Source organism: Apteryx mantelli, chromosome 7 (genome assembly GCF_036417845.1).
Source record: "Apteryx mantelli isolate bAptMan1 chromosome 7, bAptMan1.hap1, whole genome shotgun sequence".
Lineage (NCBI taxonomy): Eukaryota > Metazoa > Chordata > Aves > Apterygiformes > Apterygidae > Apteryx > Apteryx mantelli.
In genome coordinates, this window is record NC_089984.1 from 22,879,909 (window position 1) to 22,905,584 (window position 25,676).

Consider the following 25,676-nt stretch of genomic DNA (forward strand, 5'->3'; position numbering starts at 1 on the left):
CCACCCTCTGTCCCTGCGGCTTTCCGAGGAGCGCCCAGCAGCAGCTCTCGGGGCTGCCGTTGTGCTCTCCCTCCTCCACATGCTCTCCTGCTCCTTTGCTCATTTTCCTTTCCAGCTTCTGCCCTGCTCCTGAGCACTCGGGCAGCCTCCCCTCCCAGGGCCTTTTGGGGGTCTTCATCCGTATAAAGAGGCCGAGAGCTCTGGCCCCCCACTGTCCTGGCAGTCCCCAGTTTCCTGCTGCGGCAGGAGCCCGCTGAGGCCAGCGCCTGGCCCCGCTGCAGGGCAGCTAACACGTGCAGGGCACCTCCCCGCTGCAGAGCTCTGCCTCCCTATAGCCAAACACTCGCTCCCTCTCAGCTGCTGCGTCCCAGCTCTGGGAAGCCAAGGGGATCCCAGTCTGGAGCCTGGATGCCCCCACGGATCGCATTTGCCTCTCTTGCATATTTGGTCGACAGCTAGCAGATAGGGCAAACCCTCCACCAGGCTGCTCCCGCAAGCAGGCGTGCCGCTTCCCCAGCCCTCCCTGCACCCCATCTGGTCCCGAACAAGCAGGCACTTGTTCCTCAGTCCTGGCTTTCCGAGCGGAGCGCAGAGCTGGCTGCCTCATTAACCCTTCCCTTCCCTGGTGGGCAGAAGATTTTCAAAGATGCAAAGCTGAGGCCCATCAGCACTGCAATCCAAGCTCACAGATCATACAGGAAATGGGGAGCAATAATCATGTGCAAAACAATCTCAGGCAACAGTCTCAGAATGCTGAGCTGGCACTGCTGAAGGGCTAGATAGTATAGAAAAACATATTTTGGGCAGGGGATTTAATAACAGCCTTCAACACAGAGGGAGAGGCAGTGATCTGAGTTCTGCTCTCATAAAATTCAGGCAGAGGGATCATTAATTTTATTTTTAGCCTTGTCTGAATAATCAAGAGGTTTGAAAAACTGCCTTCTCTGTTTCACTGTTTTAGGAGGGGTTGTGCTGGCACCTCTGGGATCAAAAGAGCACTAGACTATCAGAAGCAGCACCTCTCTGTCGCTGCCAGTGAAGGTTTTTCTGTGACCAGCTAAAGAGCCAGAGCCCTTTGTTTGCCTGTTTTTAGAGCTTAGGGCAGCTGTATCACATCACCCTGCCTGGGCTGGTCACTTCCAGGTGGGCAAATGCAATTACCAGGAAGAGCCCAAACCTTCCTGCTGCCCAACCCCTTTTGCTGCCCCCCGCAGCTGCCCACACGCTCCCACGCTCCCATTTGCGAGGCGCTGGCGCTGGCGTGCCCACCCAAAGTGCTCAGAGGCAGCTGCAGCTGCAGTTGGAAACCAAAGCGTGGGCCAGCTCTGCTGAGGAATTCAGCATGACGTGTGCACAGGGCTGGCTGTGCCAGCGAACACGGGCTGCCGGCGCCTCGCGAGGTGCCTCGGCGCTGCGTCTGGTAGAGAAAGGTTGCCACCAGCCAGAACACCTGCTGGGCCTCCTCCCAAACAGAGCGACCTGGCGCCATGCAAAGACAACCGCGTTCGCTGCTTCTCCCAAAGCTGCCGTCGGGCCTTTGAAGGGTGGTTGGGTGGGGAAGTGGGGAAGCTAGTATCAATTAAAATGATATTCGGTCGGGGATTTCCCCCTTCTCTTCTCACTTCCCTCCAGCTGTGCGAGGGGTGGGGAGACCAGGAGCACTGCCTCTTGCAGGAGGAAAATTCCCCCTCGCTGAGGTTAATGAACTCATGTGGCACAGGCTCTGCTGTGCCCGCTGCAGAGACGGGCTGCCGGTATTACGTGTTATGCTGCATGTATATGTCAGCCGCAAAGTTTTGGCAAGAGGCCCTGGGTGGAATTAAACTGCAGTAACCCCACGGCAAAGGGGACAGCTCACTTTCCATTTGCAGGGGTGTGACGGGCCACGGCAGCGCTACGTGGTGGAGTATGAAAGCCATTATAAGCTGCTCATTCACTGCTCTTAAAGAGGCAGAGGTTTTTCCCCTCTTTCCAACCTCCTGGTTCTCTTGGAGCGGAGGCAGGTTTGGGGATGGTAACTCGTAGCTCTCCCCATCCCAACAGGGAGTCTCACACTTCACCTAGCCCGGCCCACCATGTCATCAGTCTAAAAAGTTTTAAAGTAACATTTTTATTATGAACAAATAAAATTTCAGATCAGCACAACCAGACATCTGTTTCCATATTAGTAGAAATTATTTCAAAAAGGTTTTTTGTTTTTTTCTTTTCCAGTACACAAAACAGAGATACTACTATGCAGAAATCCCTAAGCTGTGAAAATTGTATCCTACTCACATTTCAATAGCGACAGAGCTTAGACAATGTGCAGATTCAACTTTCCAGTCCTTCCCTAAACACCCAGCACTTGGACATCTGCTTTTCACAATACTATCAGGGCTGGGAACGGTCTTGGAAAACAAACCGGTGAACGCTTCCACCAGCACCGGTGTGCATGTGGTATGCCTCCCTCCTCCTGCTCTCCACGCAAGTCCGCACTCACCACACCCCAAGAAGCAGGGTGTAACCCCATTTTACAGACAGGGGAACTGAGGCACAGAGCGTTTTTAAGTGACTTTGCCTGACATCACACAGTGAGCAAGTAGCTAAGCTGGGAACAGAGCCCAGGAATCACCGCTCTAGCCACTGGGGCCCACTGCTGCATTTTCTTCTTCTACCTCTCACAGACTCATTTAAGCTAAACATACAGAGGACGTGTCCAGGATACAAACATGCCACCAAAAATATATATATATATTTATAGGTGTGTGTGTGTGTATATATATATATATATATATCAAACAAAGTTCTACTTAAAGTGTTGTATCTGTTTCTTAATCTAACAAAAATTCTAACTCAAGTACATTCAAAATCACCTGCACCCACAGTTCAATGTAGGCAATTAAGAAACCCCTCAAATGTTCATAATTCAGCAAAAAAGAAAAAAAATATGGCAAATAGCTGTCAATACTCCTATGTATATTAAAGAAAAATTTAAGGCACCCAGAGATATTTGCCAATCCACCTTTAAAGTGACTGGGCAAACACCAGGACTGTTTGGTTACTGCTCCTCAGCTTCCACCCTAATTCCAGATCTCTTGACCCAAATAAGCGCTTGAAATTTGAAGGGAACCCTTGATATCAAACCCTGCTTTCTGCTGAGAGGATGTGAAATACTGCAGCATGTCATGGCACGTTCTCTGCCATAGGGTATGTCACACAACATGTTAAGGGCACCAGGAGCAGGGAAATCGTTCTCTTCACCTTCTCCCCTCCCCACCTGCCTTTCAAACTCCTGGATGGAGCAAATTCATCCTCTCTGGAGACTTCCATGAATTCAGAGGGGTTTAGACTAAGGTAAAGTCAGCCCACATTTCAGAGCTAGCAGCGGTTCTTTTTTTGTGTGTGATTTTTTTTTTTTAAACAGAGAAATACAGTTCTAGCCACAGCCCCCTTTGCACCACGCTGCCCCAAGACAGCCATGAGCCTTAAGGTAGTGAGGGTGCTGCCTCCAGCTGTTGCTGCCTACATTTGGGATATCAGGAGCTGAAGGGCTCCCTGCTCCCTTCCTCCCTGTGGTATCTCTTGGCCAGTGGCCTCACCACCAAGCAGCGTCCCATTGATGAGTAGTAACAAGGCTGTGGAAGTGGCAGGGAGGGCAGAGGAGAGGAGAGGAGAAGGACTTCTTTTCTGAGCAACAAGTGTGTTCTCTTTCTCAAGGAGAGTATCACAGAGCTGCCCTGGATCCTGGGGCATTTCCCAGTGGCAGGAGAAAGCAGAGCTGCGGAGACTCACTCCCGCGAAGCTTGCCTGGATGTGACATGGCATAGCTGAGGTGAGGAAGTTGGCATCCGCTCTGCCTCTGCCTTCCCTGACCTGCCCGGATAAGGGAGACGCTACAAGCCCCACTCCAACATCAAATCTTTCCAGCCACCCTTGGCCACCTCTTGTGCTTTCCTCCAGCTCTGTTTGACACATTTTAGCAACAAAAAATTATACTATTGCTACAACTAATAATAATAATAATAAAAATAAAAATAATGGGGGGAAAAAAGTGTGCTCAGCCTGGTGAGGGCCTGGAGACCACCACATGCAGAACCTAACCCATGGCCTGTACTCAAGCTGTGGTCTCTGCAGCTTGCAGGAAACAACGCCCACAAGGATTTTTTTTTTTAATCCAACACACCCTTCGAATGCATGCTCACAATGTCTCGGGACCTTGGGTGATGTAACTGACCTTTAAGCAAACTCAGCCGCCCTCGCCATGTGCCGTCACAGGCGAGCGGCATGCTTGCCAGGCTAGGAAGCGAGGCGGTGGCCGCCCCTTGCTGGGCGGCCCTCCACTGTGCTGCAAGCTACGTGGGGGCCAGCATGTGCTGCCGCTGCTCCAGCACTGGTGGGGACGGCCTTGGGCACCAACCCGCAGAGGCAAGTTAAGGGCCTGACAAGGAGCCGCTCTCTCCCTCCCCCTCCCTGCTCCCACGCTCTCTCCGGAGCCTTTCAGAGGAGTGGAGAAAGCTGATTGCAAACCACCTCAGTAGACCACAGGCAGGAAAACAACTCATTCCCAACTCCTCTCTTGGTTTGGTCCCATCTCATTACAGAGGTGGCACATGCTGGGACCGGCATCTTGCCCAGGAGGCCTTGATTGCCTCAAACTCTCGGTGCCACCTGGCTCCATGTCGTTTTTTGGCAGGCACTTGTTAATTGACAGAGTGGAGCCTGTGTGGACAGAGAGACCAATTCCCTCAACCCTCTGAGATACCCTCACCTCCTTGCTGTGTTTCTAGGCTGTCCCTTGCTACTGAACCACTCGGAGGTGGCACCAGCTGCCCCTCCATGCTCTCTGCTCGGTACCAGGGAGTCCACAGGACACACCTGGACACGAGGACATCTGCTTGCCGCCCAGTGGGCACCCTGTTCTTCCAGCATGTCAAGCAGCTTAACACAATGGTGGAGCTTTGGTTTACATCCTTCTCCCTCTCTCCGTTTTGGCAAAGTCCCTTTTGCTGGCAAAATCTTGATGGCAACTGAACAAAACCACCCAGGCCAGGCCAGTCCCGCAGCATTGGGTGGCACAGCCCTCCGTCTCCCGGTGCAGCCCTTCTCTCTGCAGCTTTCCAAAGGGACACGTGGAGTCCACTGCCCGGTGCTGCGTCCAGTCTCTGCAGGCAGCCGTAGCCCCAAGGTGCAGCAGGCTGGTGACGGGAGGGAAGTTGTGATGCTAGACCAAGGAGGTAATAAGGCCATGGATGCTCCCTGCCTCCAGTGCTGTCAGCTGCCACCATACCCTGTGGCTGACTGACGGACCTGCCTGGAGCTCTCCAGAGACTTTTGGGGCTCTCATCTCCCCAGCTTCTCCTGGCCTGGCCTCCTCCTGCGTGAGCCAGAGAGGCCCACCACTGTGAGGTGCAAGGGGGAGAGACAACTTCATGCTCTCTCTTTCTGAGGGCAAGGGGAGGGGACGGGGCTGCTTTTCCCAGAGAAAGCAGGTTAGTGATGCCAAGTGTCAGCAGCCCTTGACAAAGGAAGAGGGACAGAGGAAGGAGAGGGGGGAGTTTCTGGGGGTCGGTGGGGGAAAGAGAACCACTCACTTTGGTTCAACTCTTCAGCTGGCTGGTACAGACTTCCCTTAACTCCATATTATTTAGCCGGCTGCAATGGGGATACTCTAGGCTACTTTCTACCAGCTCCTCTGCCAAGGAGAGACAGGTACAAAAGTAAAGAGAAAGAGGGAATAGAGGGGCTAGAGAGAAAGAGAAAAAAAACAAAAAGGAAAAAGAGAGGAGGGAAAAGGGTGGCCTTGCGTTATAAAGGCAGAGTTCTAGGTTTTAAATACATCATGTAAAATACAGTGTGGGAGGGGGTTAAAACTCATTATCATTATCTTAAGCAAACTGGTAGCATTATTCAGTAGTTAGTAAACAGAACATTAAATCTCTGTCCAGCGTGTTCAGAGGGGTCAGGAAGGGAGAAAGGGAGAAAAAAGGAGGAAGGAGAGGTGTGGATGTGTGTGTGGAGGGGAGCAGGAACTCAGCCACTCTTGTGACTTCCATCTCCAGTCCGCATTTTCCGAGCCAGGATGACTTCCTTGGAGACCTTCTTGCGATCGCTGGCCAGCCCCAGGAGGCACATGAGGTCAATGAAGGCTGTTGTAAAGTTGAAGTGCCAGCCAAACTCACTGGTGGAGTAGTCGTAGGGGAAGGTGTGGTGGTAGTTGTGGAAGCCTTCTCCTGCAAAACAAAACCAGGGAGAAGATGTTGCAGAGCTCTTGGTTAGGCCCCCTTTCACTGGGCCCAAAGCACCATGTCTGAAACAGGCTATCGGTATGAGTTGAGCTACCAGCTAGACCTGGAGTGAGTCTGTGACAAGCCAGGAGAGGCCACTCCATACTCCTGTAACACAGACAGTCCTAATGCCAAAATCCAAAGGGCATCTCCAGATGGGAGTAATGAAGATGGACTTCCACTAAGTGGAAAAAATCCAGGAGCAGATCCTTCAGTGGTGGAAAGCAGCGCAGTCCCAGTGAGGTACAGAGTGCTTCTGTGATGCAAACCAGCTGAGGATCTGGGCTTGGAAGAACAGGTCAGGGCAAATGCTAACCTTCAGATGGCCAGGCTAACCTTGGGGATAGCTCCTCGGCATTTCTGGGGAAATACAAGAGATCTGGCTTGTCTCACACTCAAGAACCCCAAAATCACCAGCTGCTCCTGAGAACATGTTCAAATGTGCACCCACTGGTTTTCAAGATGATAAATCTAAGACAGATAAGCAGGGATTGCAGTGCAAGATATTCAGTCTGGTGAATGGGGCAGACAGACCTTGCAGCAGGGTAAATAAAATATTGCTGTTGAGATAAGGAGGTGCTAAGTGTAGCAGAGTCCTTTCCAGCCTGGAGAGAGGCTGGTGCGAGTTGATAACCCCACTGCCCTTATGTACTCAAAAGCCAGCCTGGGAAACATCCCCAAAATGCTGCTGGGCTGGATGGGAGAGGTGCAGGGGGAATTGGGAACACCTGGATTCATAAGGCCAATCCATCTTGTAGGAACACGTGAGGTGTTAACTCTTGTGTTTTCCTGGGCCAGGCTTTTGTATATAGTAAGTAGTATAGTTTGGCTGAATATGATTTGCCCTTGACAGATCAATGATGTCTAAGCCACACTAAGAAGTTGGCCTCTCTTATTTCTATATATACCTACCCCCTCCAGCCACCAGCCTCCTTAGCAGACATGGTCTCTTTCCTCCCTACCAGGCAGGCCAGCCCCACGGAGCAGCTTTCTCTGCTCCACCCCAGAAGCAGTTGCAGCCCCAAGGGTGGACAGGGTCAATCCTCACTCTGCAATCTGCAGGCAGGGAAAGACACAGACGCTGAACTTACCTAGGGCTCCCAGGCTGACCAGGGTGTTCTCTCGTGGGTTGATGTTCTGATCATATGGCCGGTTGCCAAACATGTGAGCAGCGCTGTTCACTAACCAGGTGGCATTGAGCCCTAGGACATAGCGCAGGATGGCTGGAATGAAGAAGCTGATGATGAGAGATTCCTCCCAGAAGTACCAGGGCACTACAGTAGGCATAGTGAAGCACAGCAGCACTATCGAGGGCTTGTAGTACCTGGAAAGGAAAGGACCAGAAGGAGACAGTTTAGTGACAGAGGCAAGGCAGGAGGAGCTGGTTTAATCCTCCCTTTGGAGGATTCATGCTCACCTGAGTCATACAGAGAAAACCAAGTATACAAATACTTCATCCCTCACCCCCTGCATCTTTTGCCCTGGATGCACAGAAGCACTTCTTGGAGACTCCCATGTCTTATCACTGGGCAGAAGGCAGACTGAACTCCTGCTTTCCCTGCCCCAATCTCACATATGCACAATGCAATATCCCTTTCACCATGAGTCCAGACACCAGCTGCTGCTGTTGGCCTGATTTGCCATTTGCTTCTCAGCTCCACTGGGTCCCAAAAAGGCATCCCCACACTGTGGAGTCCCATGGAAGGTTCACTCCACAGCTCTGGCCCAAGGTTGCAACTCCTTCTTGCAGACTTGGTCCTGTATACCATATATCCTTCCAACAAGTGCAAGCAAGGGACACTTTTCCCCATCATGCAACTGGACATGTGGGGCCTCTCATACTGTAAAGATGGGAGTGGAGGGTGCCGAACCACTCTGATGAGCTGCCAGAAAAATCCAGGGTACAAAACAGAGGAGAGCCATAAACTTTGCCTGGTTCATTTGGGACTGAGCTAGGGACCTTCAGAATGAGGACAGTTACTACACAAGTTCAGCCTCCCATCCCCACAGCCCTGGTAACAGGGCTATGGATCAGCTGCATGCAGGAGGATCTTAAGGCTTTACTCAACCACGAGCCCATGGTAGTAGGCACAGGGTAAGTGACAAGCCATCATGGCTCAGGTTCATGCAGCCAAAATCCCAGTTCTGTCCCTGAGCACAGTGGTTTCTCCTGGCTAGCAGCTCTGACAGCTTAGAGACACCCCACACAAGAGGCATCAATAAATCAAGACTGTCCTTCTCAGTGACTGCCTCTCTTCTGCCCTATTTTCAGCTCCTATTTCACCACACTGCTTCCAGGAGATTGATGCAAGAGGGGCAGAGGAACAGTCTGGAAGGCTGTTGCCATAACATCTCCAAGGAATGGCCTGGAGGCACCCCGCGGGCTGGCTCATAACCAGCCAAAGTGGCAGGCTGGACATGTGCAGGCAGATATGAAGGTGTTTGGCAGCAGAAAGCTCAGCTTACCGCAGACAAGATGGTACAGGATAGCTGGGTGAAAAAGTCATGTGGTTTTTAGGTGGTAGCACTAGTTCCTAAACGCTTTCTACTGGAGAGGTGGGTTCATCCCATGGCAAAGCCTCGGACGGGCTGCAGGTGCAACATTTCTCATGAGACGCCCTCAGTCCCCTTCATGCCAGACTCTCCTCCCTCAGAGGTGTCTGGGCTCCTCAGCCCATTTGCAGGGTCCCCGCTCCATCCCACACCAGCTCTGCCCTGGGGCGCCCCCCACTGCTCACCTCCGTTGGAACATCACCACTTTGTCAGCCCTGATGTCGCTCAGGTCGAGTTTCTGGCCCTTCTCGATGACATCAGGGTGCTTGCGCACCAGCAGCCAGCCAATGTGGGAGAAAAAAAAGCCCCGCTTGGCATTGTGAGGATCCGCATCTGTCTCGGAGAACTTGTGGTGGACACGGTGGTCTCGGACCCACTCATAGATGTCATTCTGCAAGGCAACAGGAGCAGAGAGTCAGGGCTAGGGTGAATTGCTCTCTTTCAATTAACAAAAGAGCCTGAAACAGTTAAAACACCTAAATCCCATGACCTTAACTCATATCAGCCATTTCAACTCTCTTCAGGATTTGGGGTTTTTTGGCTTTTTAAACAGAGGTTGGACCTTCTTTGCTCAACCATTTTGTTTTTCTTCAAAAGCTGCTTTTTTGTGAGCATTCCTTTCTCTCTTTTTTAAATTAATTTTAAGCTTTGGTCTACACAACCTCTAAAGCATCACAGGCTCTGACTGTTCCCCCACCCCCTGCAATAGCCAGCCCTAATTGGCCAGACTGTGTCTCCTCCCTCACACACTCGGCTCTGGTTGGGTCACTTGTCCCCTGTCTCTATGCCAGCTGAGATTGACCAATCTGCCCCTTCCCTCTGCATTGACATTTGCCACGGGTCAACCTGCCTTACTTTCCCAGGTATTGCCAAATCAGATGGAACTGTTTAACTGGGGGTGAGATTTCTTTTAACTTTTTTTCTTAGAAATCAAATAGTCTTAAAAAAAGTGAAGGTCCCTCTTTAGAAAGAGAATAAACACACCATTTCAATGACAATTATCAAAAAATAACCCACCCTTCCACCCCCTAAAGAGTTCAGTTCAAGCTGCAAAATCAATTCAGTTTGGAAAATGACAAATTTTTCATCATTTGTATTAAGAAATGATTGTTTTGGCCAGTTTTAAGAATCACTTCTAAATTAATTGCCTATACTCATTCCTTTATACCAAGATTTCAATGTGCTAAAAGCCATGTATTACACTGTGCTAGAACACAGGAAATGGAGAGATCCAAGCACTTTCTTATTTCCTGCATTCCACGAGAGGCTCCTTAATCTCGTAAGTATACGGGGCTTTTCCTCAAAGCACTTAGAAGGTAGGGAAGCAGCATAATTATCTCTATCTTATGCCTTCAAGGATTAAGTGACTTGTCCATGTCCACACAGGGAGCCTGTGGCAGAGACACAACTCCTCCTGACTCGTTCTCAGGTGCCACAGCCACCAGACACTCGTCCTTCAACTGAGAGGAAATGATTGCATGGGCCATGCAATGAGACAGTGACAGACACAGGCCAGGATTCATCTCTCGCTTATATCCAAATACTGGGAATTGTTGCCTTCCTTCCTTCTAGCCCAACCCTGAGCACGTCCAAGTATCACCAGCCCCCACTGATGTTAGCCACAGCTTGGTCACTCAGCATCACCCAGAAGAGGGTGGCCCAGCAGTCTTCCCCATCCATTAAGCAGAGAAGCACAGTCAGTGCCCATGCTGGAAACGTTTCGCCTGTGATCCTAAGTCTTTTTCACATCCCAGACCCCATATAGCACAAAGTAACTTGAGAAATCCCAGCCTGAAATCTGACAGATGGCTTGGGTTTGCCCATCTGGGGATGCCGCCTTTGTCTCCTGGAATCCTTTCACTGGAAGTAGGAGGCACAAATTTGGAAAGAGACCACATACTGGCTGGATACCAGCTGGAGAATGGTAGCACCTCATCCATCACAACCTGTGCCTAAACACTCACAAATCAGTGGTTTCAAAGCTGGTAAGTTGGGATCTTGACCCAAACTTAAGCACACAGAAATTCTACAGATCTTAGTTTACGGCCACCTCTAACTGCAACCTTGTCTGAAAATCATGGCTTTATGAGACTAGCCTGCAAAGCTGAGGAAAACTCCTCCTTTGTCAGGAGTTTCCAACTACAGGGTACAACCAGAGGAGCTTCTGCTGTGCTGCAGCTGCATGGTCTTGTAGGCAGAGGAGCTGACACAGGGCAGAACTGCTGAATGCTCTGAAATAACAAGTCACTGGTCGCTGCTTCAGCAGCCAGCAGGCATTCTCTGGAGCACCACAGGTAAGATAATTTATGGTATTCGCTGGCTTTAAAAGTTACCAGCCTGATTTTAGAGTGGCTGCTACTAATGGGAATGAGGTAAATTCAAAATAAACCTTCTTTTGATATTCAAAATAAACCTTCTTTTGATCTCATTGAAAATAACTATTTAAAAAAAATTCCATGGGGCATCATACTGAATTTTCAGTAAAACTTTGGATTAGTCACTATTGAAGCTGAAATATCTCTCTGTCTCACATCTTTGTCTATCCCTATCCCCTACAGCAATAGCTCAGCAAATTCTTTCACCCTCTGCCCTATAACCCTGCAAAAGACAGTCTTTGTGTAGGACTGGCCAATACACAGCAAACCATCCTGTTCCCTTGCTGAGCACTCGACCAGTAGCTGGAATCAGCAGCGTGGTCCTTCCTATTCCTTATGAAACACTCTGGTTTGGTACTAACAGGGAATAGGAAAGTGATTAGTGTTTCAGAAAATTTTCCATGCCTGGAAATACATCCCCACCCTCTTCTGATTTCGTGACAATGAAATGACATCCTCTAGGGCTACACAGTGGGGAGAGACAGATGATGTCTCTGAAATACCTGGTCCTCTTGGGCTTTACTCTTCTCCCCAACTCAGCTGAAAAATCACTTAAGGGCACAGCACTGACTCCTTTCTGTGCACCTTCTTCTAGCAGAAAGTGCTCCACCCTGCCACGCTCCTGAGCACTTCCTAGCACATTAGCAAGCCTGTACAAAGCCCTTTTGAGTATAGTTGGAGGACAGAGCTCACAGCAGCAAACGTGAGAGATCACCATGATTTCTCTGTACCAATCTGATTTGGGTTTTCATTGTACTTTCTTCTAAAGGGCCATTTCTGCTACTTTCTACAGTCTCTAAGGACTTCCTGGTTTGTTTGCTTCATGAACCATGAAGTGCTCTCTCGAGTGGTTAGGCAATATCCTGAGGTGCTTACCAGCTGCCTGCAGTCACTTGGGCCACTCTGAATGGGCCCAACCCTTCTCTCCTTGAAACAGCATTGTCCTGGGATGACTCTCTGGAAGCTAGTGGCAGGATCTAACAACATGGTTATTAGGCATCATCATTCTTACTAGCCACAGAAGCATGCCCTAAATGCATAATCTCAACAAGTTCTTGGTCCTTCTGCGGCAGCAATTTCTACAGCCTGGCTTCCTAGGCTGTGCAGACGCTTCCCCCCTTATTACCAGTGCAGTGAGGGGAGGGTGAGGCAACTCGAACAACAGGAGAGCACTTGGCACTTCCACACGTCCTTCACAGGACCCAAGAACAAGCTTGGGGAGACCACACCTCGAGGGAAGGGTACATTCCTGCTTTGGAGAGCTTTCCTACCCCGATCTTGGCCAGAAGTCCTCCCCCCACCTTGTTAGGAAGCTTTGTGCCAGAGTCACCCTCTGAAGGGACAAGGTAAAGACAGTGAGACAGACTCCAGCACCAGAGTGTCAGGTGGAAAGGGTAGGTTGTTGCTTAACAAGAGATAGCAGGTGAGAGAAATCTATCTTCAGCTTGTGCCCTGTACCAGAGACATGGATTCAGAGGAGTACTTCCTTCTGAGGACTGGCAACACATGATGAAGGTTCTTACCTGGAAGGCCATGGAGTTTGCAAAGGTCAAGAAGATCCGCAGGGGCAGTGTGGCTTTGTAGGACCGATGGCTCCAGAGGCGGTGAGATCCAGCTGTTATCCCCACAGCACTCACCAGGAAACAGAGAGCGGCTGAATAGGAAAAGAAAGTGTTGGGGCAGTTAGAGCAAGGCAGCCTGTGGTAAAGTTTCAGGCAAGTTCAACACAAAGGCAGGCCTTCCCCCAAAGCAGTACAGGCAAAACAGGAACTTGTGGAGGGCCTAGATTGGGGCAGTAAAATCAACATGAGAGTGCCCTTACTCCACTGCAAGGCATTTACCCTCTCTGTGACTGTCAGGCAGGCCTGGCCTGGGAGGCAGAAGGGCCCATCAGGGTGTCACCACAGAGTCTCAGGACTCCAAACTTACCACAGGCTTCCCAGGCTACGTGGGGCAAATCACTTCAGCTCCTCCTCTGTGACCAAAGGAGGAAATTCTCCCTTACAAGATTCGTCACAGGGGTCAATCCTTCAGTGTACTGTTATCTGACATGGTGGAGGATGCTTAAAATTGTATAGAGCCACTGCTTCTACACTGCTCTATGTTAACAGCTCTACCAGGTCTCTACGTTAACAGCCCCACCAGAGCACAGCTTCCCCACCATTCCTCCTAGCCCCATTGATGGAGGGTCTTGCTTTCCTATCTCACTACACCTCAGTAAGTCTCTTTTGCATTCTTTTCACCTAGAGGCAGTAGATGGTTTTACAGTTATTAAGGGTGACAGTTCAATCCCAGGGTTAGGCTTCTTGTCTGTTCTCTTTCTGAGCAGAAGCTGACCAGAGAAAGGTCTAATTTACCATCCCACTGAACCCTGGCCTTCAGTCACATCACAGACTCAAAACTGCCCAGAGCCTCCCATTCCCAACCTCTTTCTGATTCCCTTCTATGTTCAACTTCTGCAGCAGAAGGAAACTCCAAGGTCAATAATTCATTGCAAGTCATGGCCAGGGCAGAGGCACTTGCTGCTGGGTCCAGATGAGCCTCGAGGCTGCTTCATGTGCTCCCTTTTCACACAGGCCAGGAGGAATTCCTCACCCCTCCGGCAGCAAGTGAAAAACACATCCCTCTCCCCCTGGATCATGTGTTTATGTCTCCCCTGGTCTTTGTGTTCCTGCATGCCATCCTAGTGCCTTTGGTGCTTCACCTAGGTTCCAGCATCTGGCCCTAGAGCTAAAATGGAGAGAAATCTCCAGTATGGTCATAGCAGCATTACATTAGGAGGCTGGCGATCAGAAGAGAATTGGATCTGAAAAGTAACTCTTTTGCCAGAAAGGAAGGGCAGGAAGCTTGGCAGAAAGATGGAGGATGTTCAACAGTTGCTCTCCCCTGCAAGCTCAGACATTGAGAGGGAAAGGCACACATGACAACTGATTACCCTTCAGTCCTCTGGGGTAAGGAAAATATTCCCAGTTTCCCCATGGGATAACTCTTTCTTTGGTATAAATTTGCAGGTTTCAGCCTATTAGATCAATCATGCGAACAGCTCCTTATTCATATATGTAGGCCTATGGATAGGAATCTCTAGTATGCTTGACAATACCACTTAATCCCACCAAATGGCTCTAATCAAGCTTATCTCGAATGCAGAAAATAGATATTCTGCCAGAAACTTGTCTGGAATCAGAGATTTGAGACATGTGCAGGGCACTGTTGCCCTGTTCTTTCATTCAAAATAATCCAGGCTTTATTTCCTATCATCTCCTGCTCCCTCTTCCTTCAGTGTATCACCTCTTTTTTGTTTTTCTGCATTCCAAGCCTAATCTCATATCAGCTAAAAGCCAGTCTCAGTGGATTTAACATCCTCTTCTGGCCCCTTAAACTTGCATGAACCCTCCTCACTCTCATCCCCCTGTATAACAGCCACCTTCCCTGTCTGCTGATCTGACCATGACTTCCTGTCTTCCTCTTCTCCTTTGACTTCCCCATCTGCTGCTGAATCCAGGGCAAGCCTCTGGCCAGCACATCTCTTCCTCATGTCTCCCAAGGCCTCTGCAGTCTCTCAGAGGAGCCAAGAGGTCACTGGCCATAACTGATTTATGGGACATGAGAAGCGACAAAAATAAAAGTAAATGCAGCAAGATCTGGCTTTTGCAGCAAAGCTCACAAAGCTGGCCAAACCTGGAAGGGGAGAGGGGAGGGATGCTGGAGCAGGGTGTTTGCTTCATGTCTACCTTTGGCTTATTGACAGGGAAATATTTATGAAGGACACCTTGAAGGTTTTCCCAAGCCCAGTGATGCTGACTTGAAGATTATAAGCTAGCTCTTGACAAGTTTGCTGTTGGTTTTAGATTTTAAGACTTATTTTAAATCAGTCTCTATCTACACAGATTCATAGAGAAGAAAAAACCCTTGAGAAAGCACCTAACATTTGACTCTGATTTGCAGAACCTCTCTGGCCTCAACCACTGCAATAGCAAACCAATCCACTCCTGGACATTTCAGACACTTCCTATTAGTGGTAGGAGCATGACACACCACCATTCTCCCCTGGACATAAGATGCTATACCCAGAAAATCATAGGTCATAAAAGCTCTGAGCAGCTTTATACCAACTGTGCACACTGCTGTTGGTGAAATAAATTTCTAAGGATGACAGCAACTTATGGCAGAGCTGGGAGGAAGATCCAGGGATCTGGGTTTAAACCCCAACCTGTATGGATGCTGTAAGAAACACCAGACAGGGAGTCCATAGAAAACAATGGCAGATCGCAATGGACTTTGAATCAAGGACGTAGGGGGCAACTTGCTGGGAAAAAGAGCTAGGGTCTCCAAGGTGGGGCCAGTAGATGTGAGCTAATAGTGTGCTGGGGAGAGCTAATTAAACTATGCAATCATTCATCATCTTTAATGGCACTGGAAAGTAAATGCCAGGTTAGGTGAGTGCAGTGAGTTCAGACTTCTCTCCCTGGCTGGGTTATTTTTTTGAAGACATAGCAGCAAGCACAAGGAATCACAAAAGAGACATGGTGGGGACACCAGCAGACCCAGAAACCTGAAAACTTAGTCCTTGCTCTGGGTAGCCTTGAGTTAAAACCTTTGTTAAAAATTTGGAAGAGTAACCATTTATTTTGGGTGCCCTGGTATAAAACAGTCATGGCCATCATCCAAAGCCACTGTGGCCACAACTCTCTAACTGTAATCTCATGCTGCCTTGCCTCTTGCTTGATGCCACAGCTGTTTTTTATCTAAGGAGGAGACACATTGTGTGGGAAAGGAGCTGAGTCTCAATCTGAGCATACATGGTACCCAGCCCTGCAGAAACCTAAACCCTTGGGGCTACTGGCTCCATCAGCCATACCTAAGAGTTGCTGTGACAGTGATAGTGACAGCAGGACAGCAGGAACAGGATATCAACAGTAAGATTGAAAAGCCTGGCAGAAAACAGAAAAATCAAGCACCTTTAATGATTCAGAGGACTCATCTGCACAAAAAGACACAATGATGATCATAGCTTAGGCAGAGAAGGAGCATTGCACAGGGAAGAAATGAGAAAAACTCCTTCAAGATCATACGCTAGGAATGAAATTGGAAAGAGGATGGAGAAGGTGAGATAAAGTAGTGCTGGTTATCATAGCTCCCTTGTGAATCTACCTCAAACTGGAGGACTTAGGCACTCCACCAGTGCCACCAGCTGAAGTTTCAAAGCCACATTCCACACTATGACATGATCTTGGCTGTGAAGTATCCAAGGAACTCTAGATAAAAGATTGTCAACTCACAGGTGATGTTGCCAGTGACCCACTCAACTGGAATACAAAGAACTATGACTACTGGCAGTAATACACACTCAGTGCTCCAGAAATGAAACCCAAAACAATTCAGATTCAGTCATGCCTACATGATTCACTGCCCTTTACGTCTTTGGGACATGGATTCAGACCTCCAGTTATGATGGGAAGCCAGGAATGTGCTGAAGGGTTTGTCACCTGCAGCCAACACTGAGAATGGTTGTATGGAAAGGTGTCCCGGCTCCAGCAGGTGTCCAACAGACTTCTGCTCAGCAGAAGGGAAAACTACAGCTCTAGTCTGTTCCCTCCTTGCCTCCCAGTCCCTACTAGCTGGGTGGGTCCTAAGGATAGCAAGACAACTACTATTTTGAGGAGAAAGACGGCAAGAGTAAGGAAATGTATGCAGGCTGCATAAGAAGGGGAACGGTGTTTAGAAGGAGCAATTGGAGTTAATGATGCTAAGTCCTAACTTCCCTGTCTGGCAAAATCGTAACTTCTTCTCAGCACTCAGAAGAGAAGTGTGCAGTCTGCTAATTAAGTCTGCAGATGATACTAAGTGGAGAGGTGTTGCCAGTAGAAGCCTTGATGGGAAAGTAACAAGGGACTTCTGTAAATATTGGCTGGACACATCCCTAGGAGTAGTACAATTGTTTTATCCATTATTGGCTGCAATTTTTACACTGTCAGAGTTACCTAAACTATCCAGCAAGGTTCTTTTTGGTCCAAAGATGATACAGCAGCAACAAAAAAACAGTATCAACCCGTTTCTCCCACTGCTGGCATTGCAGGGAGCTGGGGTAGTGTCAGACCATGAAGCCAAGAGAAACTATCACTGTTTTATAGTCACTGTTGGCCAGGATGACAAGGGTTAATACAAATAAGTCAGTCTGCTACACCTGAGGGCCAGGAAGACAGCCTGCAAATCATGTTTCTGGGGAGGATCAGAGCAGTGAGAGAAGACACTGTCAATCACCTTTGCATTCTGCCCTTTTGGACTCTGTGCCTTTTGGCAAATGACATGAAATCTTCCCATGATCAGTAAGGGCAAAATTTTGTCAAGTGCAGCGGGGAAGACAGTAAATAAGAGAGAAGCTGGCTAGAGATCAATAGTGTAGAAGGGCTCGGAGCGTTCTTGCTACGGTGAGATCTCACCTGATCAACAAACCCAGCTCGTTCTGGGAAGCTCTGTACCAGAAAGAGATCAGGGGATACAATGCACACAGCAACGAGAACAGCAAACAATGATGAAGGCAGGGCTGGAGAGCTTGAGAGACAAAGAGGAATTAGCACACAGAGAAATGAAAACAAAAGAGGACACAGTCACCAATATAACTGGTTTCAGAGAGACTGGAATACCAAGAAGACGGCACCCGGAATGAGGAGGGTGAAAGCAGGGACTGCTGCTTATAAAAATATAGTAGATAGATCATCTACCAGGCAGCACAGCTGCCCATAACATCACTACAGAGAACACACAGGGCCATGTTGATTTTATATTATATGTACATAACCTAAGGAAGGGATGATGTGAAAATGAAGGGCAGCTCCCAGCCTAGCACTGGGAGAGCTGCTCTACCAAGAACCCATGGTGTACCACTGGGAACAGTACAAATCTCTGTACTGCCCTGTTCTTGTGTATAAAATGGGAACTGTAATCCTCTCCTTGCTGGGAAGATAACAGCAAGTCACTGAGACAACACAGTCACAGAGGCCCTCTATATCCCAGAGAAAGGTTTGATCTGGGAAAGGGGAAATACAAGAAAGAGCAGGGAGCCCTGCTGAGAAGCCAGACCTGTGGAGCATCAGAGTATCCCAGCTCCAGTCCACACTCAAGGAGAATGGACTAATGGGGGCTGTTTGGGCTGCTGAGTGCAAAACAAGGTGGTCCTTTCGCACGACAAGTGCTGTGATCCAAGACAGGGAGCCCTCTGGAGCTATTCCAGTTCTGTTAACATAGGATGGATCTTTAGCCAGTCCAAAACAGTGCAGCTCCACCAAACTCCATGCCCTTCTCCTGTTCCCAGTTCCCAGAGCATTCATCACTCCAGAAGCCACCGAGGAATCACACAGTGCCTCACAGTGGCAGGACCAGCACCTGGCTCCTCACATTGGAGTTCATTGAGCTGGGGTAGCAGGAGGGATTGGAGTCAAGAAAACAGGACAGATTCCTACAAAACTGCCATGGGATGCCCCATGGACACCCTGAACAAGCATGTGATTGTAAAGACACTGCCTCAGAGACCATTTTGATGGTAAGATGGGGCTTAGCAGAATGCAAAATAGCATTAACCTTGCTGAATCAAGATGCTCAAATCAGCTTAAGTATTTCAGGGGAGCTCAAGAGAGAAGGGTTGGCCTGATGTGGAAATCATGGCACATCTCACCAGCCTGAACCAAAACTGAGGAGCCCAATTCACCTTGTCCCTCCTTGCCCCAAAGTCCTGAGGATATTTGGCTTGGGATTGGATGACCCAAGGTGTCAGCAAGGTGCATGAGACAGCAGCGCCCACCTGGCAGCACAGAGCCCAGGGACAAGACTTCCCGCCACAGAGAGCAGGATTGGGAGTTGTGAAACGCTCCTCCAAGGATGTGTTGAGGCTGCATGTTCTGCCCAGCCCTGCCAGACCCAGGGAAAATAAGCACAGTGCATCCTTGGAGCCTATCAGTTTTTCACAGGGGAAAGGGCCAGCAAAGTTTCTTTCATAATGGCCCCCTGACAAGCCGCGCTGGCTGCACAGAGAACATGTCTGTGCCTGTTTCTTCAGATGCTGTAGCCAGCCTTTGACTCAGTCCTGTAATCTTGAGTGATGCTCATCCTCCAAGCCTTTGCCTGTGAGAGACTTGGATGGCCAGAGAGGGAGAGACTCAGTCCAGCTACGCAGGGAGGCATCCCCTTCCTGCTCCAGCTGCGATGCTCCCAGCTCCCAGCTCAATGCCGTCGGGAGCACAGACTTGGAGAATGTGATAGACCCAGGAGCCCATCTGGCCAGGGCAGGAAGAAAGAGCATGAGACTCCAGGTGGACCTCTCCAGGGCCTGTCTGCAGCCTGCTTGGCCAGGCTGTTCCTGCCAGACGTTCCCCACGGCTTTATGGCTGCTTCCAGCTACCAGCTGAGCATTTTGAAGGAGCACACTGAAACCAAGAGTGTTGCCGCGGTGCCAGCAGGTCTCAAATGTGACTGGCACTTTTTGTTTCAGCATGGCCCGTCTCACAAACAGGCAGGAGCTGGATGCAGTCTCTAGAGCTTCCCATTGGGAACAGTTTAGCTGCTCAGATCTCCCAAGGGGCCACACAAAACCTCATGGGAAGTGCAGCCCCCCCAGCAGCTCGGGCCCTGGTCCCAGCTGCCTTTCAAACAGTCAAAGGAGAAGTTTGGTTCCTACCCAGGGAAAAGTCTCTAAGAAAGGGGAGCTTCGCCTAGCTACCTTCTGCTTGGTTGTGCTTTCCATTGGAATTCGCTGCCTGGAGAGCCACTTAAGCTTTTTTTTTTTTCTTTTGCTGCTGCTGCTGCTGCTTTTATTTATTTACTTTTTGAAAGTTGTCAGACTTAATTCAGGATGATGGGGGCTAATCTGTGCTTTTGGAAGAATGATAAAAGACTGAGCTTCGGATTTAATTCTTGCCTTTTACCTTCAGCACAATTGTATTTTGCCTCTCTCCCCTCACAAACACATGGAGTCCCTGCAGGGTATACATCCTCCCTTGGAAATAACAGCAATGGTTGTTATCTTGAGGCAGTAGCCTTGCTCCAAATAACGTCCTGTATTTTGCCTCCCTAGCCAACCCTGAAGATGCTCTTATTAGCATCCTTTTTCTGACTTTTTGGGATCATCACTGTGCTCCATCAAACATTTTCTGTGCTTTATCCCAGAAGTGGCTGCATTTTTAAGTGTGGGCTTCTTCCCCAGCAGGAAGCCTTGCAGGCCACAGTTATTGCAAGTCTTAAAAATTCTCTTCGCTCAACATCAGAACTGTTCCTGGGAGGACCAAATGTTCCAGAAAATTGGGCCCGTAAAACTGTCCCCACTTCTCCCACCTCCCATAGTAACAGCCTGCTAAGCAGAGGACCCCTGTGAGTCAGCAAGGATGGGTAAAACAGGAGGAAAGATCCCCCACATCTCATCTAATGCCTGTGCATCAAATCTGCTCTTTAAGTAGTCAGGTAGTCTCCTGACGAATCTTTCCCCTTCGTGACCTTACAGTAGGCACTAGCAAGCCCTCCCACCCCTTGCTGTCAAGCTGGCTGAGCAGTTTCTTCTAACGGAAGACCTCCATTTCCTTCTTTCTCCTCCTTGAGTCTCAGGGCCTGGAGGAAAGAAAAACCCAACAACTAGGCTTGCAGATGCCAAGAAACAAGTGGAAGTAGGTACTTACCCCATGCCAAGGTCTGGATCTTTGCATAAGGTATCAGCATCAACCCCAATATGCCCCCCAAATGCAGCAGGCTCATGAGGATGATATTCCTCCAGACATATCTCACGGGGGGTTTGGGGCCCTCCTTCTCATGGTAGGTCTCATCAAAGAGATCATCTATCATGCCCCGGTCTCCTGCCAAGTCCTCATGATTGAGTAAGTCCTTCTCCATGACGGCATCCCCATTCCTGGTCACCCGAGAGGTGACGGTGCCAACAGTGGTTGTGGTGCAAGTGGAGGAGAACTCCTTGGAGAGGTGGTAATGGATGTTTTCAAGAAAAGAAAAGGGAAAACAAAACAAAACAAGAAGTTTAGTGGTTACAAATGCAGGGAATTGAAACATGCAACAGCTGGGCTGGCAGTACCAAGCCTTGGAGCCTGTGGCTCCCCGGCATGCTCCTTTCTTACAGCTTAGCTGTTGGCACCAGGACCAGCCTGCTCTGGCCCCATGGAGCAATGACCTGTGAAAGGTAGTGGGTCTGTTCCTTTGTGGGGAGAAGGTGAATAGTGCACAGGGTGCAGAAAGTAAAGCAAAAGTCTTGAAAGCCAATTTTTTCCACCAGTGGCTTTGATGAGTTCTTTTGCAGGCGGCAAGGATTTTAATTTTCCTTCAGTTTTATTTGTGGGCATTTTTAGGTGGACTTGTGGTATGGGCTTGTGCATAAGCAGACAACAATAAAGGAAATCTTGTGAATGAACAAAAAGGTAGGAGAGAAATATGGTCTGAAATACGATTTTATTTTAAATCATTGGGCTGTTCCTGATCCTGCATCTTTGTATCACCCCACTAGGGATCACTAGGGGAACATCACAGAGGGATCTACAGAGGCAACCCTTTGTGGTGCCTCTTTATCACCCCGTGCCTCACCATACAGCCAGGGATGTGGTCAGACCAAGGTGCTTTGAGATCAGCAGAGGGAAGCTGCTGAGTGGTTATGCTTCCAGTTAGACCTACAGTTCCTATTTTATGGCTGGTGTTGAGCCTTTTATCCCTCTCCTGCTTTTCACCCAGAGGCAAGCTGAGGCACAGCGAAGAGAATCCTCCTGGCAAAGGCTACGCAGCACATGAATGGGAAGATTTAAGCAGCAAGTTCAGTCACTCTGGCTCCCAGCTCCCCTCTTGTAACCAGGATACAGCATTCCCTCTCCACATGCTTGTTTGCCCTGGCTGAGTGACAGCCTGCCCAATCAGGCACACATGATGAAAGAAGCAGGCAGGAGTGACCCTAATGAGACAGGTCACTGAACCCTGAATCACCAATTTCCATCTCCGCGATGACAACCACATGTTTGCTGGTGCTCGTAGCCATTTGTCAGGTCCAGACCCAAGCACCCAATCAGGCTCGATCCCAGACATGCCAACCATGTGGGATGTGAGTGATGGAAGGGCATGACATCCCCATCCCCTCTTCTTCCACCCTCTTGGGAATCTGCCCGAATGGACCCAGACCTCTGCTTCCCGTGCTGCTGGAGCTATTGCCTCCGCATACTAAAGGGCAATAGAGGTTGCACCCAGTAGGAATGGGAGAGCCAAGACCAGTGGAGAGACCTTGGCAAAGCCCGGAGTCTGCAGCTGGGAAAGGTCACTTCCGAATAGAAATCTACCCTGAATTAAAAGCTGATTTACCTCCAGGCATCTGGGATTCCTAAAAGACCACTGCTCTGCCCTGGCCTAGTTTACTGAAGGAGGCATTAAAATCAGGCCAGGCAGCTTATGTGGCCACCCCAACTCCTCCCTTTCCCAAGGGTAGAAACTAGAGGCTTGTAGACATACCTTCCTACAGGGAGGAGCTGGCAAAGCTGAAAGATTCCCCACATTTGTTAAGTAAAATGATCTCTACATAGGGAACCCTCTAAGTTTTTCCTTCTAGAATCAAACATTCCCTGGTTAGAAAGAAAAAAACCTGGATGCTCAGTATCCTGCTGCTTTCAGTGAATCCAGACAGCTGTTGAGCTTGGGACCAGCCTTCTCTGCATCCTGGCTATAGGCTGCCTCTCCCTGCTTTTTTAATTAACATCAGTTTTGAGGGTGTGATACTTTGAGCTGCTGGAGAATTTAGAAGCAATTCTAAAAAAGGAACCGTGAGAAATGGCTTCTAATCCAGAGATTGGGCAAGTAAAAGTCCTGCCCATTCCAAAGTGTCAGATATTCTCATCTGACATTTTGGCAGGAAGGCATAATTTTCTTCCTTGGCTGGAAGACAATCTGCCAAGAAGACCTAAGACTTGTCTACGCAGGAAAAATTCCCAACAGAGATCTGGTGGTATAATTAGACAGGTAACGCTCCCCATACGGACATGCTGATTCCAGAGTAAGAATGTGGGGTTGGAGTTGCATTTTTCTCCTCTATGATAGCTTATGTCACTGTCAAAGTTACACAGGAGTAAAGGAGGAGGGACAGTGCAAAGAAAATAGCAGAGAGAAAAAAGGCCTCTTCTTGCAGAGTCAGAGTAGGCACATAAGGAATGTTACCAGCATACCTATGCTGCTAGAATTACACTGATATAAATTGGTCATTTCTCACATGTAGACTAACCTTAAATCAAAAGGGCTATAAAATGGCTGCAAAACACAGCTCCACCATTACAGATATGGTGGGGGGAGGACAGGAGAAGAAGGAGGGAGAGAGTGGGCAGCTATTTAGCTGGAGATCAGGGAAATGAGGAGGAAAGAAAGAGGATTTTTATCCCCTTATGGCTCTAGTGGCTGCTACTGCTTCTCCCAAGAAATGCAAGATGAGAATTGATTTGGGGTCTAGAGCTGGGAGGGGGAGGGGGTCAGCTAAATCATTTTCATGAGCTTTCCCTCATTTCGGAATGATTTTGCAGCTCTCATCTGCAGAACAGATGTGTTCCCCCCACCTCCACACCCCCCCCCCCCCACATACCCTACCAGTGTTAAACACTCAATAGGTTATCCTGGCAACCAGCCAGTACATACAACCAACTGGAGCTCAAAGGTTCCAGCCCCAGTTCAGCCTAGGGGCCCCAGGGCACCGAATCTTGGGTCCAGTATACTTGAATATGCCCAGAGTGACGCAAGGACAAGATTCTTTCCAGCCTTGAGGATATGCCCCAAAGTACATGCCAACACCAAGAAACGTAGTCTGAGCACACTGTCCTTGGCATCCATTTCGGGGGAGAACAGGGAGTAAAATTCTTTACACCATAGCATCCTTGGAAGGTCACAGCACCTGCAGAAAAGGACGGGGAGAGGCCCCGCTTGCTGGGGACATACAAGGGAGCATGGCTGTGATTTACTTCCCACTCGGTAGTAGAAGGGGGGCAAGATAAGAATGCAAGAGAAAGAACATCAGAATCATCCCCTGCTTCCCCTCAGCCAAAGGGTGAATTCCAGGAGGCACCAAAAAAAAAAAAAAAAAAAAAAAAGAGAAAAAGAAAAAAAGAAAAAGGAAGGAAAAAAATCTGTAAAGATCCAACAACTCTACGTATCTTCCTGGTGCCGGGTCATTATTCAAACCTTCTTATGCCAAAAATGGGCTGTTCCCCCCATCGTATGTTTGTTTGGCCAAGGCAAGGCAGACACAATCATTCATTTCATCTGGGCAGCTAGCCGCTTTCACCTTGCATCTGTCCTAGAGAAGCTCCCTGCTGCAACATTTGGGTTACAAATTCTGTAAGTGAAACCCCTTTCTTACCAAAAAAAAAAAAAAAAAAAAATCACAGTCTGAGCGTTACCAAAAACCACAGTACCTCTTGGCACAAGAGACCTTCCTGAATGACTCTTACCAGAATGCTTAGATTGATGTTTTTAAAATAAACCTATATTTTAGGCTCAATCTATTCCAGGGCATTCCCCCTCCCTCCCCAAACCTTCTCCAGGGAGATAATCCTAGTGGCAGATATTCCTGTTTCATTCACTGTCTCCCCATGAGGTTTGAGTGATGTCTTAAGTTAGCACGAAATGACTTTGCCTAACGATTGAAAAGCGGCACACAAAGCACACACGCACACGCACACACGTACGTGTGTGAGCGCATGCATAAATACAGACAGAGGAATAGATAGATATTTGCTCCTAAAACAGCAACAACCCAACCCGTCATTTAGTGAAATTGCTGAAGACGTTAAGAGAAAAGAGGAAGGCGCGAGGGCAGCACAAAGAGCAGAGCGGCGGCCGCGCAGCCCGCAGCGCGCAGCCCGCCCGGCAGCCGGCGCCCCTGCGCGCACAGCGGCGCGGCGCAGCGCGGCACCCCGCGCTTACCTCCTCCTGCAGCAAGTGCGCAGGCATGTGGCGGCGGCGGCGGCGCGTCCCCGGCTCTGGCTCTGCTGCTTCGCGGCGCTGCGCGGGCGCGCGGGTCCCCGGCGGCGGCGGCGCTGTCTGCTGTCGGCCCCTGGGCCCGGCGCGCTGTGCGGCTCGGGCGGGCGGCGCGGAGGTATTTAAGCGGGGCTGCGGCGCCCCGGCCTCCCCGTGACCCTGTGCCCGCGGCTGCGATGCGCGGGGTCAGCGCGGCGGGCGGCGAGTCGCGGCGGGGGCCCGGCTCTCGGCGTGCCCGGGAGGGGAGGGCGGGGCGGGGGGCGGGGGGGAGGATGCTGAGGAAGAGGAGGATGGCGAGGGCCAGGCTCTTTCATGATGCCTGGCTGCTTTTTTTTTTTTTTTTTTTTTTTGCTTTTTTCCTTTGCTCTTTTTTTTCCTCTCTCCCTCCCCCTCGCGAGCCGATTGGCTGCGGGAAATTTGGTGCCACCTCGGCTTGCCCTCGCCATTGGCTGCCCGCAATCTGCTGTTCGCTCCCCGCGGCGCGCACCCTGCGCGCCCGCTGCCT

General features: G+C 49.5%; 1 protein-coding gene across 1 annotated transcript; it reads right to left on the bottom strand.

The window, feature by feature from the left end:
• Positions 1-5,844: 5,844 nt before the first annotated feature.
• SCD (stearoyl-CoA desaturase) lies at positions 5,845-25,310 on the bottom strand. Its single transcript, XM_067299518.1, has 6 exons — positions 25,118-25,310; positions 20,854-21,139; positions 12,715-12,845; positions 9,002-9,207; positions 7,355-7,587; positions 5,845-6,209 (listed from the first exon to the last, which is right to left on the bottom strand). Exons 1-6 carry the CDS (start codon positions 25,142-25,144, stop codon positions 6,010-6,012), a joined length of 1,083 nt encoding a protein of 360 aa, XP_067155619.1. The 5' UTR covers positions 25,145-25,310; the 3' UTR covers positions 5,845-6,009.
• Between the last annotated feature and the right edge of the window lie 366 nt (positions 25,311-25,676).